The following is a 17323-nucleotide window of genomic DNA, read 5'->3' as shown; positions in this document are numbered from 1 at the left end:
ATGTATTCAGCCTCTGTTTCCACGTCTATCGAATGGATTCGCCTCGTGACTCGCGTGTCTTCGAGACGACCGACTTTTCCAGCGAAATTCGCATCGATTAAGCATTTTCGGTTTTTTCCTGGATATCTTTTTTTATTGTTTTACTGTTGGCCTCTTGGAACTTATAAATCAGTGACGATGCTTGAAGGTTCTTCCCCAGGGTCGTTCCTACTGGATGATCGTGGTTTTGCAGCGATTCCCGCGTGTTTTCCGGAATTTTCCGTCCAGTGGCGATCTCAAATACGTTTTACGTCGTGTGATACAATATTTATCACAAATAAAGCTCAAAAGTTGAATCTATTTACATATATTTAATAACAAAATATAAAAATTGAACAGAAATGGAATTTTATAAAGAAATTGAATTCAGTGGAGCTCTGCTATAGTCTGATTGAAATTAATTGGTAGTTCAAGGTCGACTCCTTACTTCTATTGATGCATCGGATGATCTTTCGAGCGATCATGTCAAGTATTTTTATTGAATCCTGACATTGGCAAAGGAGAATACACGAAGATGATTTAAGTTTTACAAATTTGTTTAGAATTGTATATTTGAGTAATATACTAGTTAATTAAACGAATTGTATGTTTAACTAATTCGCTCGAAATTTTGTAAAATGATCTTATAAAAATTTATGCATTAGGTTATAGAACCTATGAATTGACATGATTTTTATTCCCATGAACCTCTCAGTTATCAAAAACTGATAGTAAATGAAGAGCAAATAAATATAAGATTTTATTATTACACATTTTGCATCAATGATTTCGCAAAATTGTGTGTTCTGTGGATCTAGGATTTTTATTAACGTTATTTAATTAAAATTCCAAACGAATAGTAAATCAGATCCACAGTTTATGTGTTGGTGTTGTTAACAGTCATTTTGAGTGAATGACTTCAAACAAACTATATCCATTACTGAAATCAAAATTCCTCTAACAAAGTTTCACACGACGTTCAACGTGGCCAGATACCCGTCTGACGTTTTAAACAGTACTTAATTCAACTCGTTATCAAGGCGTCGATTAACTATTATCCGCACAAGTACTTTCTGACTTGTTAGTGACTATTATATAGTAGTATTCGTGGTTTTGCTGAGAGAATCGAATCCGTTTCACTCGATTTAACGAAACGAATTTTTGACTAATTGTAAGAGACGAATTGAGGAATTAGAGACCATTTTTTGTTCACAATGCAGTGAAATTATTCCAAAATTACAATACTATCGATAAAATTAGATTTTATACGAAGCTCATCTCGTTAGCTTCTTTTCTATAATTTCGACAAGTTTTATCGATTTCTTTTCTTTTCCTTTTATCTTTTTTTTTTTTTTTTTTTTTTTTAATATTCACTTTACCGTAGTTATGAAATTTTATTTACTATTTACGGCACGAATTAATCATTTTTCTTCTTTGTTTTAGAAAAGTATATAAGACTGTTAATTAACCAGAGTAATGTTATTACGTGGATTTAATCGTCTTTGATAGGTATATTTTTCCAAATATGATATTTTAGCGAAGTAGGTTAATATGACGATTATTTTTATCGAACGAAAAACATGGAAAAATGAATGGTACGAGGAGAATATTCCTTTGAATTTTGAATAAAGATTTTACAGCACGTGTATCAGTTATAGATAATAAATAGGGTGCCGTACAGGTTGTTTTTATTTTTGTTTAACATTGTCCATCCGAACCTTTTCCCATCCTTGTTTATTTTTTGTTGTTATTAAATATTCATTTTTTAATCACGCTTTTATTTCCTTAATTATTTTCTGTTATGACCGACCATATTTTGTTATGTTAAAAACGTTTTTGTTTCATTACACTTTCTTTTAATTAAAATATAGAATGTATCAGGAAAAATATATCTCATGTTTAGTAAAGAAGATAAAATTTTGAAATAATAATAATTTAATATAAAATTTTATTTTAAATTTGTTGCGATAACAGCCAAATTGTTATAAATACAGGATTCGTATTTACAATAATTTCTCACTTTCTCCATGATTTCTCTAATTTTTCATATTCTTCTTGAAACTATCTGACACATTAAGCCACCAAATATGAAAGCAGAGGGATTCTTCAGATTCTTTTAACGAACTGTTCAAATTACCTGTTCAATCAAACGTGATAAACAATTCCAGTGAATTTGATTCAGTTTTGTAGGTCATTCTATTTTTTTCTTTTTTTCAACGAAGAAACATCTGTACCTTATGTTCAGCCGGAATCAGTTTGCGCTAATGGATTTCCTTTCGAATTCTTAATTTAGAAAGCGAGTATAGTAGTCTTCAGAGACTGTTTTGGAAAAGAAGAAATATCTAAAGTGGGTTTTAAATTCCGCACTAATCTGCTTGCAGTGTTCTCAAATTAATACATTTCCTTTAAATTTATCCTTCTATCAATGAAACAGCTTTTCATTGTGATTTTTATCTCTAACACGGTTTAAATCTGAATTTCTACATTTTGTCTGAATCTGAATTCTGAGAAGAATTTCCAACGCTAACGTAACGTTCGGAGATATAAAAAATCACAGTGTGAAAATTACAAATCTAAAGATTTGGTTGATAGAAAGAAATTAAAGTGATATAAATGCTGTATAATCGTGACAGGATTAACTATTATTGTTTCAGTGTTGTTTAAAATAGACAATTTTCTAGTTTCATTTTCGCGGAAATTGGAAATCGTCCCGGAGATTTTCGCTTCGCTACAGCGAGATAAATAGTAGGATTCACTCGTTTTATACGTGACTGATTCCGGCACGTTTAGATATTTTTAAATTCAACCTCGCATTTTCGCGTAATATTTTGCTTACAAATGTAGAGAACCGAAAAATATGAAAATAGATAATACGATGGAATAGTTGGTGCAAGCGATACGTCCGCATTTCGATCCTGTTTTTTAAACAATTTTAAAGTCCAGTTGAACAGAGTCAATTACATGCGATGCATAATTTCGCAATAATTGCATTCGCATTTTCGATTAAGTCTGAAAAAGATACTGAAGTTAAAATACTCTAAAAGATTTCTTCTTAAAATTCGAACGATTATTATCTATGCTGTATTTCAGGCGAAACACTCTACGTATTAAAAGTTCATGAAATTGCAGCTGAACGCGTTCTATAATAATTCACAAATAAAACACGTAATAACGTGACGATAAATTTCATTATTATTATTATTAGTCCGGAGCATAACATAGGTAACAAAGTATCATTAATAAAGAACTTAAACTTGAAGTGGAAATTTTGAAAATTATCGCTTTGAAAAATAGAAATGGAAGAAGAGGAATATCGTCAAAGGAATATTGTCAAATGAAAAACGTTTTGTTTCGCTAGGATTACAATTAGAATTAAAATGTGTTGCGGCACATTGTTTTGTTTAACTCTCGTGTCGTTTCGTAATATCTTTCAATTATCACAATTTACAATTATGTACATTGTCACGTCAACTTGTTTGGCGATGACCTGAATTGATACGTCTCTCATTGATTTATTAACACAACACTTTGTTGCAATTTACTGTTAATACGGGCAATTAATTTATTACTCGAGGGTATTCTTAGAAAATAGAAAAAACGATAAATTGCATTCTTAAAATTAATTATTGAGATATTAATTATTGGTATTACAGATACAAATTTTGAGATGCTAAAGAGACTGCGTTATAATTCCTGAATTACTTGTTTCAGATTATTCAATATCGTTCGAATTGTTCATACTCCATCAATACGTATATTGTAACGTAACTAATTTTTAACGTAAGATACTAATTGGCAACGTTTCTATCATTCAGGACTTAAAACATCATCAACACTAGTAACGATATTTATCACGAAATAGAAGCAAACTGTTATTATAATTATCTATCGATAAAAGTTCAGGGTTAACAATTTCGAAAAAAAACAGCAATAAATGGCTAATGAATAGAAATAGGACTATTCTTACGTTACAACGAAATATATCTGTCAGCATAAAGAAAGAACAGGATCGAAATTGCCAATAAATCGCTTATACGAAGCAGTTCGTGTATCGGAATCAGAACGAATTTCACTGAAACGACGAGCAATAAACGATGAACTCGTGGAAGGAAAGGAGCGTGTTGCTCGTGTCGCGGCTGCTTGGGCCATTGTGGTCCCAGCTATCGATCGCGCAAATCAAGACTCTTAGTCTACGGCTGAGCTCGGATAACCAAGTTATCGGGGCGCAGTAAATCGTTGCCAAGAAGATAAAAAGAAAAGTAAAACGAAAGAAAAATACGACCGCTAGAAGAAATCGCCGCGACGAGTGTGCAAATTGCTTAGTGTCGTCAAACGAACAACTCTATACGAATAAAATAATGTCAAAGGGAGTAAAAGAAAAGAATGAAATAATAACACGTGTATGTGAAGAGAAATGGGGTCGCGCGAGAAAGAAAGGGTGAGAACGAATGAGAAACGACGTTTGTTATTCAGTATAGTTGTGACAATTACCGCGGATGGGTTTATAGAATGACCAACCATCGAGAACTGCTGAGTAAGTACTGAACAAAACGATTGTAATAGTGAATGAAAGTTGCCTGGTAGAGTAGCTGAACAGAACGAACGAATAATTTATTCATTTCTTTTGCATTCGACTGACTCTTCACTGTCCTTCGAGCTCACGCTCATCTGGTACACACGTGCACACGAGACACGCCATTCACACCACCCACGTGTATACACGAACAGGACCTTACTATAATAGCGATCTTTGGTTTTTCATTTTTCCTCTTAGAGAACTGTTTCGTTCCTCTTTTCAATTTTCTTTTCCTCCTACCTTTTTTCTTTAAACCTTCTCTCGGAGATTTTTATTTCGCGTTATTATAGTTACGTTACATTTGCCGTTTGTCTGTTTGTATAATTCGACGAAGTAGGATAGATGGGACGAAGAGGGAAGAGGGAGAAACAGTGGATGAGGAACAGGAAGAGATAGTTAATTATCTCTGTATTAATTGAAAGGATTTTAGAACGTGGTTCGTCAGGGTATACGGCTGAGAAATGGAATTTTCAGGTGCGGAGATAATGGTCGTTTAAACGCTGTCGAAATTTCAATGTTCTTGAGCAACTTCGTTATTATCAGAACTAGCTCCTTTGTTAGAAGAACTTTATGAATAATAGCTTCGTAATTAAGCCTTATTTCGGAGAAGCAGTTGTCAAAGATCAATGAATCATTTTAACGAGTAACTATCATTACAGCATAATATTTTCTTTTTTAAATATATTTTTGTGATATTCAAAAATGAATTAATATAGATATTTGTGTAAGTAATAATGCAAGAAAACAAAATTTGAAGGTTTTATCCTGTTAAATGTGTTCCTATAAATTGAATAATAATAATTTTTAGTTAAATAATGGTTATATCGTTATGTTAAAAGTTAAAAAGAAGCATCGGGAAAGCAGATTAAAAATTCTCAAACAAATACACAGAGGTTACATATTAAAATTAATTGCACACAGAAATTTACATTAAATTCCAAATAACATCTTAAAAGTTCGTTAAAGTTGAATTGGTAACCGTGAAATAATTTATTCAAAATAATTTCATTCGTCCAAAGATTCATTCACCCTCTGCCGAGGAATAAACGAGAATCCATTATCTCTGCACCAAGCTAACGCGTTAACCAGATCAGGGGAGACGGTCGTAACGAAAAGTCAAAGCACCAGAGAGAAACAGAGAAAGAGGAAGAGAGAGACTCGTGCGAGCTCATCGAGAGGCCTTCGGAAGGCTTCTCGACACAAAAAAAAGGGCGAAAGACCACACTATAATGGAATTAAACTGCAAAAAGGCAAAGGCATTAGCTGACGAGAATACCAACCACCGTGGAAAAGTAAAGAACCCTCCTGTCACCTACCCCAATCTCTTAACTTTTAAATTATCGACCAGCAAAGTTTAAACTTTGCATAAAAAAGAAAAAACAAATTAAATGAAAGATACATAAAACAAACTTTTATCCATATATTTTTTACATAAAATAGACTATTTAAATTCTTAAAAGTGTATAATTATAAATCTAGAAAATTCGTATAAAAGGTATAGATAATTATATATAGTTATTATTAGCGATATTCGACAAATCGCAAGTTACAAGATGTTTAGCACAATCTACAATTTGCAACTTGTTAATTTGCTAATATTACAAGTTGTATCGTGGTTGTTTTTCTCTTTCTTTCCACACACTTACAAGGAGAGCTTTTATGGTGTTACCCTCCCTTCTCAGGGAATCCCTGTTGGTTTCTAGAGATGGTAAAGTATTAACAGTAAATGGCATTTCCGGTTAAGGGTAGGTAGAATTAATGATCAAATGAAAATTAATGGCATCCCTTTATGGAAGGCATACAGAGATTTTGTGAAATATTAACGGCGAGCGCAACTATCGTTCTGGGAATAAGCAAAAACATTAATGGCAGACAGTGTTCCCTTTTGGAGGTAAATAAAATTACTGTCGTAATAATAATAATATTAAACTCATACGAAATGTTGGTAATAGAATATGTGAAACGTACATAATTCGTGAAAAATATTAATAAATAACATCGGTTCCTTAAGGTAAAAATTAACAAAATACGAGTATTAATAATATAACATAATACTTTATTTCAAGTGCTATATGTAACTCATGTAACATTAATAGTAACTATAATCTCTTTTACCAAAATCACGCAAAATTCATAGAAAATGAATCATTACTAGCGAAATAGACAACAAACATTAACAACAAATAATAACTTCTATTAACCACGAAAAAGTCAACAATTTCCAAAATAATACCAATCACAAGTTACTACGTAACGAAGAAAGGGAGACAAAAATAAAAAAAAGAGACAAAATTACACGGAGAACTCAGAAAGTGTACAGAGCCCTGAACGAAGGTAACACTATAAATTCTCCCCATGAAAAATCGCCTTCACCCCTTCTCAGTTCGATCCTCGAGCGTACGATCGATCATCGCTGGTATGCAAGAATTCCTGTTCTCACCTATTCTCTCTTTTTTTTCCATAGAAATCTATTACAGCATTCCACTACTGTCTAACTACTCACTGGCACCTTTCTTCACTATTATCAGCAGACTGTCCTCGTTGTCCGGGGATCGACACGTGTTACCATTAGACACAGGGGACACGGTTCTCCTGGACGTATTACACTCTTCTCGACTAACCTAATATATAGAGCCAAATATAGTAACTTTGAATCATAGTACGCGACATACTAAGCCTTTTTTTCCTTCGATGTTGGATATCTGTCCATAAATCTCACGTGATACGCCGTATACGATTGTATCGAGTTACTCCTCGCAGGCTCCCTTATACTTGTTCTTATTCTTTGTTTTTTTTCTTTTTCTAGTTTCCACTATTTTCTCCTTTTTTCTTTTTTTTTTTTTTTTTGTTCTTCCTGTTACTTGGATCGCTTCGAAGTATGCACGTGTACGTACGATGTATACGTGTGTACACGCGGGCATCGTACAATGAATTGAGTCTCGAAGGCACGCGATAGTCATTCGTTGGTACTTAATCATCTGTGTTATCATCGTCATTGTCATTTTCATTTGACAATTAACCCCGCTACTATCTTTGGATTTTTATGTCACGACTGTTTTCTTGTTGCAACAAACGTTCTAAGTATAAAACGGGACAAATGGCTGTAGCCCCTTTGCCTTATAACATCCAGCTATACTCGCGATAGGACTTAAGAAGATAACCAGAAACAAGGACTATTTTATCTTAAATTTTATCTCAAATGTAATTTCAATTTATGACATTTATAAAATCATTAGAGTTAAGATATCGTACAGATACGACACTTCGATCATCATTATATCTATCGATTAGGATATATTGAAAGTAAATCATCATAGAACATGTTATAAGGTAAGAGGTTAAATAAAGTTTTTAAGTAAAATCGAGACTGCGTAAACTTAGCAGAAATTGCGTACATTAGTAACAGAATCTTTAACGATAAGAAGACACGACTGAGTTTTAAATAATTCCAAGTATGTAGCAGGGTTAATCAAGGCTTACACACAGTGAAACGATGCACGTATCTTCATAGTTATCCTCATAATCTTGCGTAGAAATTTCCCAAGGAAGAATAAAGAAAAATTCTCACGTTGAAAGTTGCATCATGATCGATGAACCAGGATGGTATACTAATGTTTGAACTATGCATTTTTATGCATTTATAAATACATCTTGTTAATTAATAAATTCATTGCCAAGACGCACAAAATACATATGATATACAAAAAGAAACTATCCGAAGTAGAATATATAATTATAAGGAGAAATAATTAAGAATAAATTAAAGAAGAGTAACATTTGGAAAACGAAGCAATTTTCTACTTAGTTTCCATTTCTTTAATTCTGTCTGCCAAAATGTGTATTTCCATAAATATCTGCAATCTACCGAGGATAATATGCTATGCATATAGCGCACACATTGTTAGCTGCATCATGTAGGTCAGGATGCTTTTGCATTATAAAATATTTCAGTGTGTGTAGGCCGCATTATCATGTGGTCGTGTCAGTGCGGTGGTTTCAATTGGCTCGCGTTGGGAATATCAAGCAAAACGAGGGAACATGGGATCATTTCATGATGGTTACTGGTCTTTAATGAACTCAGTCCTTTGCGGCCTGCTTTTGGACGAGAGTAATAGAGATAGATTGATTAAAAATGGTAATATTGCAGGTGAAAATGTGAGATTAGATGTTGGTAGAAAATTAGCAAGATTTGTGGAAAAATAATTTAACATCGGGTAAAAAGTAAATAAAGAAATTTATAAAAATTCCCCCAAGATATATATTTAATTTACGTATATCAAATAAGAATTGCTTTAAAATATAAAAAAGAAAAATCAGAAATATATGAATAGCTCGTAATAATTATTTTAGTTCTACTTGAAAAGTCTGTGTGTGCCCAAAATGTTTCTCTTTTACATTTATTTATGATTTTCTCGAATTTCAAAAATTATTTACTGCAAACTGACTGAGACAGTAAAAGGTTTCCTCGTGTTTCCTTTTGACAAAGAAGTATACGTTTCTCTATTCGATCTCATAATATATTTTCTCAAGATAACTTCGTGATATTAGTATCAACTTTCGAACGCATTTCAACGATTCGTTAAAACACTAGACCAGTATCATCATTGTAATCGTTACTATTACTACGAACACATGATCCTTCTATTTGTTCGTACATATATAAAAACAAGAGATTATCCAGCTTTATCATTTACGTCCCTGCATCGACACGATCAACGATGTATTTAAAGGAAAAGATAGAAACGGAATAGGAGGATAAGAAGAAGAGAACGAACGAAAGGAGAACATAACAATTCAAGTTAAATGTGGCATAGACAGAAGGAAGGAAGTTTCGAAGTTTCGCAATCTCCAGAAATTCGTTTATTTTTCTCGTTCATGACCATCGAATCGCTTCTCTTAAATGTAAAACTTCCTTAGATCAATGAAGTTCATCAGGAACCGTTTCTTCGTCGCTGAAGATACCTAGAATACGACGTTTAAGTGATAGAAGTGCATTTCAACAATCGATTCGATGCTTGTTGAGAAACTTTCGAAACTTTCCCTTCGCCAGTCCGATTCTCGATCTTACACAAGGCAAAATTTCCATGAAAATCGATCCCAATTGCAATTGCACGATTCTTCCGAGCTTACTTTTTATGTTGTTAACGTCGATTCTACGGTGGAAAACTAAAAGAAAGAAATGAGAAATGTTTGCCTTGTCGAGATACGTACATCCACTCTGTGCTCTTGCTGCAGCATCTGTTATACTTACACAAGCATGAATCGTTTACTATAGAGGAAGAATATAACACTGTAGCTGTTTAGAAATTTCTTTTCGTTTTTAGTTTTTTTTTTTCAATAATTTTAGATGAATTAGAAGTTAGAATTTAAATAGACGGACGAATTCTCACTTTGTGGCGATTTTCAACCCTTAACTGGAGTAATGGGGTGACATCAGATATTTTATATTTTCCAAGGATTAAATTAGACTTGGAAATTGTTCATTGGAGTTGTTAAAATGTTTCGAATCTTCGTGTGCATTTTTAGATCTTTATAATCGTGATATTTATCGTATACTAAAGTAGCTTTTGTCGAAGAGTTCAGTTTCTGTTACTTTACTTCGGAAAATAATTATTATATCGTTCATTTATCTTATTAATGACTTTTTAATTCTAATTTATTCGTAATTTAGTAACATGACAGATAATCGATAGAGAATGTTTTGAATGTTTATTAATAATGAATACTAAAATAATTCGTTCTGTCTGAAACAGTACGAATGTATGTTTAAAATATTTGTCATTTATAAAATTTTCCCTCGGATGTACATGTGGATATTTTATTATGTGTTTGTATATATCAAAGCGTTACTTCCTTCTTTTTGTTAATATGTTAATATCGTCAGAGTATTGCGTTCGATGTTTCCAGTTGAGGGTTGAATTTCGTCAAAATTTGCATCAAGTGCTATTCTTCTTCCGTTTAAATAGATCTATTCGCCGTTTCCGCTATCTAAATTGCGTTAAAAATGTTCATACAGGGTGATTTTTAAAACCTTCCCAGGTGAATAATTAGTCATAATTTTGTATTTTATTGGTCAAAAAATATTCTTCACTGGATACACATAATGACATAAAAGTTTGCATGCGAACTAAATAATATTACGTTATCATTATTTCGCGATAAATCCTAAATCTTCGGATTTCATTTTCACAAGATTAAACGAAAACACATCATTACGTGTCGTATTCAATTTAAATTCCAATTATATCAAAGTAGCCGAATTTAAATTTAAATTGAATTATGTAAATCAAATTTAAATCGTATTTAATTTAATATCTGTTAGATTAAATGCGCCTTCTGTTACATAAGCACCAATCTTCTAACGTTGTTCTTTATTCTCATTTCGTGGCTCACAACATAAAATGTAAAAAACGTACTCGTTAAAATCTACGATTCATATCCGTTTCTTCCTAAAAACTGACTTTTATCGTTGGTAAAATTATTCCTATTCTTGATGAAAAAGAGAAAACAACAGAAAGTACCAATTCTTTCGTGTATCCATCTAGAAAAGAATTGTTGTACGTCTATAAATCACCCTGTAATATTTCTATACGTCGAGTCGCTTATTGCTTTGTTCGAAATTAAAAGGAATGCTCGTGTGGAATGGCGTACAGGATCGATCCGCGACGCAGCTACATCCATCATATCCTTTTACTACCTTCTCTTTCTTTTTTTTTTTTCTCATATTTTGAATAACTGTTTTCGCGCGCAACTGGCACGCGTTCCCGCTACTAATTCGGCTATTTCATTTTTCATTTTCAGGACAAAGCTTAAACGTCCAGACCGGAACCGTTTACGAAGTTGCGAAGTTCGATCAAATTGCCGCAAGTTAACCTGACCAAAGAACGAACGAAACTGAAATTAAAGAAAAAACGAAATAAAAAAGAAAGACAGAAAAAAAGATTGATTAATGACATACTATATATAGTATTTATATATAGTATCTAATTATTATTATTATATATATATATACATATATATATACACAATGTGCTCGTCTAATGATCGTTTTAATAATAACAATGATATTCATATCGGAGAGCAATGACCAATCACGATGTAACATTATACATGGCTGTTTTTTCCCTTTGCTTTTACGTTGTTCTTCGTGCAAACCCTTCAAGATCCTTCCTCCTTCGCGATCGATGGTCTTTGTTATATCTTCGTCACGTTTGTAATTTTTGTTCTGTTCTTTCTTTTTTTTTTATTGTTGGAGCGCGTTCGGTGTCGAATCGTTCGAGTTTTTCAATAAAATGTTTCTCGTCGACATTTCAGTGAGCAGAAATTTGATGATATTTAAAATTCTCTCGTGTTTGATTCTTCGTGCTTTGACGCGTTCGCAAGTTTGAATTCGAAATACCCGGGATTTTGTAGCGACTGTTGTTTCTGTTTTTTTTTTTTTTTTTTTTTTTTTTTAGGATAGGCGTTTCAGACTTTTCTGTAATTTTGTATTTGTTAAAATATATCGGGATTTTCCTGGCGCTTCAGTTTATCTGGGAAACGCCGCAGTATTATGTTTTGTTAGTAAAAACGTGGCGAAATATAAACGACATTTCGACATTCGTGGGAACGATAGAACTTTGACATTTTATACAATTCATTTCTTCGGAACTGTCCAATTTTTTAATTTATGTATTCGGTCAATTCTGGAAACTATTTGAATTGCAAGTGCATATATATGTCTTATTTTTGTTTCTTGTTCAGGATACGAATAGGCAATTTTTTATACGCGACTATTATTCAATTATTTCTTTCTTTTTTTTATTTTGAAATATCGAACGACGTGTTTCGAAAAAGAGCACGAATTTTATCATCTATTTGTTTTCATATACAATATCGCGTTTAAAATTCAATTATTTCATGAAATAATTAATCATAATATTTGTCATATCGAAGGCCATGTTTTAAGCGTAGATAAGTTTTTTTATGCTCTAACCGAAACGAAAACGAAGAAACTTCAATAAAAAATAAAACAAAATTACCAAACGAAGTACTTTTATCGATTCCTTCAATTCTACCTTCGATTTAGATTTTTAAGCCCGTTTTACATTTTTATGGCGCTCCAAACGAGGTGCAGCCTTTGGTTTGCCCGTGAAAATTTATAAGATCGTTCGCGTGCCTTGGTGTGAACTTTATTTTGTAATTTACAATTACATAAAATATATGTAGGAAATGGTATAGTGCTAGTAGGTTTGGTAATGGTATGATTCTTACAATATCGTTTGATGCTCCGTCAATCTATGTTTACACGGTCACTACTCGTCACTAATTACTCTCGTTACGATGGTTCTCTTTTAAATACGCTGACAACACTTCTTGACAACGCTGACAACACTCCTTGACAACGCTGACAACACACACCTGATATCTCCCAGGCAATCTGTCCACGACACTACACTATACTACAATATATATCACAAATTATGTAAAAGATTATAAAAAATAATTCGTGGAATCTGATAAATTAACTGATATAGGAAGCACACAAATAAAAAGGTGAGGAACATAATCGAACGAGTTACCAGTTCATGTATAATCCTTTGTCTTAAAATATTCGTATTATGTTCGCGATAGACTACAGTGGAAAATAAATTTTCGTTTCAATTTCTAATTTCTCTGCAACTTACAAACTGAAATAATCGTTAGATCGTACCTTCCTATAGTATCTTAACGATTTTCGTATTTAAACGAGTTATAAGACAAGGGATTAATAAAGAGAAACTTTATTTTGTCTTTCCTAACGAAATGGCGACTTCCACGAAGACAGAACGCCACGAACAAATTGTTATCGAGAGATACAGTGTCATTTAAGTAGGCAACACACCTTTGAACCTGCTCTCTTCTCACTAAAAACCTTTTCAATCGTTCGTTCAACCCTTTGTTTCATTCTGATCAATGTTACATTGAATTTTAATATATCACTTCGAACTTCTGAAACGAATAACGAAATTTACTTGCCAATTTCTATTCCTAATTCGATTTAAAAAACATTTATCGATTGAAATAGATAGATAAGCTTTGTAAAAAGTTAATAATCAATTTTACATGGGTTTTTAAGCTTATGCCTATTTGTAGGAAATTGGAAGATGTAAAAATGCGTAGAATTCACACGGTATGTAAAAGATACAGAAAATTTCCCAAACATAGCATTCGTTGTGTTTCGTGCATCAATTTTCTATCTACATTCAATTTTTTCAATTCCACTCGTGAAAATATGAATTCGCATAAATATTTCCAATCTACTTATGGCAGTTAATATTTCTGAAACACTCCCGAAGCTAGCAGAAATATGTATTTGACTTCGAAACCACATAAAAAACAATGTACTTTCGCTTGTCATGTTTTTACGATATATTATTATTCAATTTTACAAAGGGTTGAAAACGAAGGGTACTTCGACTCGAAGTATATTGTACAGTTTGTACATAAAATGTCGTGCCGCTTTCAACATTTTCTATCTCCTTTCTTAAGTAATCGTGCCCCAAAGTGTTTGTTCTCTTTGATCAACAGTCGTACTTGATCGAGAGAGAATTTTCTTCTTACGTGGACAAATATTGGTCGAAGATTCGATCAATCTCAAAGTGGTAGTATTAACCGGTATCCTTTGGGGAAAAAGCACTTGTTTTGCCAGCGTTGCAGCTATAGTTTCACGAAGATTCAAGAAATTTAGTTTACACCAATGTGGACTTTGAAGTAGTCGCGTGCAAACACGACTTTTTCTTCTGTTTCATTAATATATTTTATAATATTTCTTTTAAATATCTTCCTTACGCTAGCTGTAACGTCGGCCAGGCGCCTCAACATTTTTTCCCAAACGGTAAAAGAAAAAAGAAAAAACCGTGGTTGTAGAAAACTCGATTATTCGAACTAATGATTAATTGAATTGGAAAACAAAATGAGTAAATTAATTGGGAAATGCGCTTTTCGTTTCCATTGAATATATCCACTTATGGCACTTCAATTTACTATTTCAACTTTGCTATTGTACTATACTTTAAGTTTATTATTTCAACTTCCCGATTATTTAGGCGTTTCCCACTTAATTATTCTGCAGCTGTTGAATAAAAAAGAGGAGCAGGGAATTATTCAAAGTTCCCCAGGAAACGTAAATTTGTATTTGGTTATCTTATAATTTACCGTATCGAGTAATCGGATATTCTGTTAATCAGTGCTTGAATAATCGAGATATTGTATTAATTGACCATCGTTGAAGGAACAAGCACTGATAGAAGCGTGTACCATATTTGTTAATTTCAGCACGCTGTCAGTATATACGCTAGTTATCAAGTATTAGGTACTACATAATAACATTTGCAGCATATATTGTGAACGCCAGCACCGATAATGTAGCGTTGCCTATGTATCACGTATTATTGCGTGATCAAAGAATATTCTTTCCTTTTTTTCTCATACGAAATATCGAAATTTCAGAAATGTATATTCGAGCTTTGGAAAAATTATTTTCCATTAAAAAATCTTCTTTTTTTTTAATACTTTGCATATTTTTTTAAAGGAATTTTAAATATTTCTGAAACTACGCAATGATAACAGAACGACGTGGTGCGTCGAATAGTTAGGCAATTTTAACAAACTATTGAAACAATGAGCTTATTTTATTAAATTTGAAATATCCTTTTTTCCAACGAAATATTATCAAGAGATTATTTATTGCCTTGTAAATTTCGAGAAAGATATTTCTGGTGTAATTCTGGGATATTATTTGTGAGCATTGCTTCCTTGAAACCATAAAGAAGTTGTTTGATTAAAAAAGTAAGAAATAATAAATCATTTTGGTTGCTTATCTAAATTTTGAAAAAATGTGGGGAGGGGGGTTGAAAAAATAGCGTAGTGAAAATAGTAATGTAAATAGTAGTTAGAAATTTTTCCATAAATGTTTTCAAATTGCGCTTTTTTCTGACTCTCTTCACACTGCGTAAATATCCAAGACTGTCTGTATAATAACTTCCAGATCTACTGCTCCACTGACTTCGTATTCTATGCTTTCGACTTCGAATGCTGCCAATGATCGTATATTAATTTCCAATAGTGTAAAACATCATCGTAAGATAATAAATTAAACAATCAATTGATGGAGATGCTTTTATCGTACCGTGTCTGACCAGAGACGGTCCGCTTCTACTGAATGCTCCGTACACTTTCCTAATTCACTGAATTTTCTGTACTTTCGAACGTTGACACGTTTTCTTTGTATTTTGCAATGTCGAGAATCGTGCATACGATAATTATGTAACAAAATAAAAAAAGAAATTGAAACATATATATAAACGTATAATTGTAGACAAAAATCAAAACATTCAACAAAACTAGAACATAATTGAGTTAGTTTTACCTTGTATACGATAAATTAACTGATTACGAGTTAGTAAAATAATTATCCCCATAAAAACTCGATAGTTTGATAAATCAGAAAAATATCAAATATAAAAAATAACGAAATACCAAAGAAAAATCAATCTCACTTAATGAACGATCATTACTTTGATCTTTCCACTTTTCTTACGTGTCATCGGTTTAACCAACTCTTCAAACTTAATCAAATTAATCATTGGCAGCAGCTCTAACTCCAAACTTCTCTCTCGTTTCACCCACAAAATGACCACGTGTTTCGAGCTAGCTAAACTGTATTTATATTCCATTCTCGAAGTAGCATTTTGTCTGGAACCGCTTCTCTGATCTCCCGCGCGTTTTCTTCCACTGTTTTATATCCGCGAGAATAGAGGACCGTTTGTCGATAGACACTGACCATGGCATTAATTGTCTGATTATTTTCTCGGTTCTTTTGTATGTCCCGATGGCCGATCCTACGGCAGAGGGTGCCACCGATTTGCCCCGTAAGACGCAGCAAAAGCTTCCCCAACGAAAGCGAAACGACAAATCACGCAGCCAAGCTCGAGGACTTCCTCTCCTCCAGATCAGGTATTCTTCATGTCGATCGACTCTTTCCTCTTTTTTTTTTTCTTTCTTTTTTCTGAGGAATTTTTCATATTTTTGGAAGTACGCAATGACGAAGAACGATCAACTGTAAGATGAAAGTTCTTAAGGTTTCCATTTTATTGATCACTGTATGTGTGCCAATATTGTGTACAGAATCTCTTGGCGCGTGAAAACGAGTCAAGTACAAATATCTTATCTAGTTTTTGTTTGGTTAGATACATTATACGTGTCAATGGTAAAGATCTCTGATAGTAGTTGCGCAGTACTAGTTCAAATCAGTCAGTTTTGGTTCACTGAGTTTCGAGAAACAAGTTGGATGATCTGAAGAACACGTTTGCGATAATAGTCGGCAGTAAGTTACGGGTACAGCTCATAACATAATTAAAAAGATTATCGTGCTCATTGACACTCGTACGTGATAATAACAATTACTAATGGAATAATTATTCGAAACTTGTTCGTATCGAAATATTTTTATTTCACAGAGAAAGAAAACTAATATTTCTATGCAAACTGTTCAACCTTATTGTTATTAATTTCGGAATTTGTTAAAAAAAGGAAAATATTTCATCTGAATTGTCATAAAACTGAAGCACAACTACCAAGGAGTCTTTTCAAAAAAATTCTTATTCGCTTGGAACAGAATATTCCACATTTTAATTTGTTAAAACAAACTATTACATATAGAAATAATTTTCGCAACTTCAACACCCATGAAGACTGAGCACAACCAGC

At 32.7% G+C, this 17323-nt stretch overlaps 1 protein-coding gene and 1 long non-coding RNA gene across 3 annotated transcripts in view; both read left to right on the top strand.

Annotated features, from left to right (window-relative positions):
* The window catches only part of LOC132906116 (inaD-like protein), a 158809-nt gene that overhangs the window by 106319 nt on the left and 35167 nt on the right, over nt 1-17323 (top strand). For both annotated transcript variants that reach the window (XM_060957985.1, XM_060957986.1), the window contains exon 18: nt 16465-16570. In XM_060957985.1, the coding sequence (XP_060813968.1) occupies nt 16465-16570 (106 nt within the window). The remainder of the gene's footprint in view (nt 1-16464; nt 16571-17323) is intronic.
* LOC132906119 (uncharacterized) lies at nt 3190-12623 on the top strand. The gene is made up of 2 exons (XR_009657941.1): nt 3190-4552; nt 11396-12623. It is a non-coding gene; the product is annotated as an uncharacterized LOC132906119 (long non-coding RNA).

Source organism: Bombus pascuorum, chromosome 4 (genome assembly GCF_905332965.1).
Source record: "Bombus pascuorum chromosome 4, iyBomPasc1.1, whole genome shotgun sequence".
Classification (NCBI taxonomy): Eukaryota; Metazoa; Arthropoda; class Insecta; order Hymenoptera; family Apidae; genus Bombus; species Bombus pascuorum.
The sequence above is the reverse complement of the archived record's forward strand: the minus strand, read 5'-3'. Positions and strand labels throughout refer to the sequence as shown.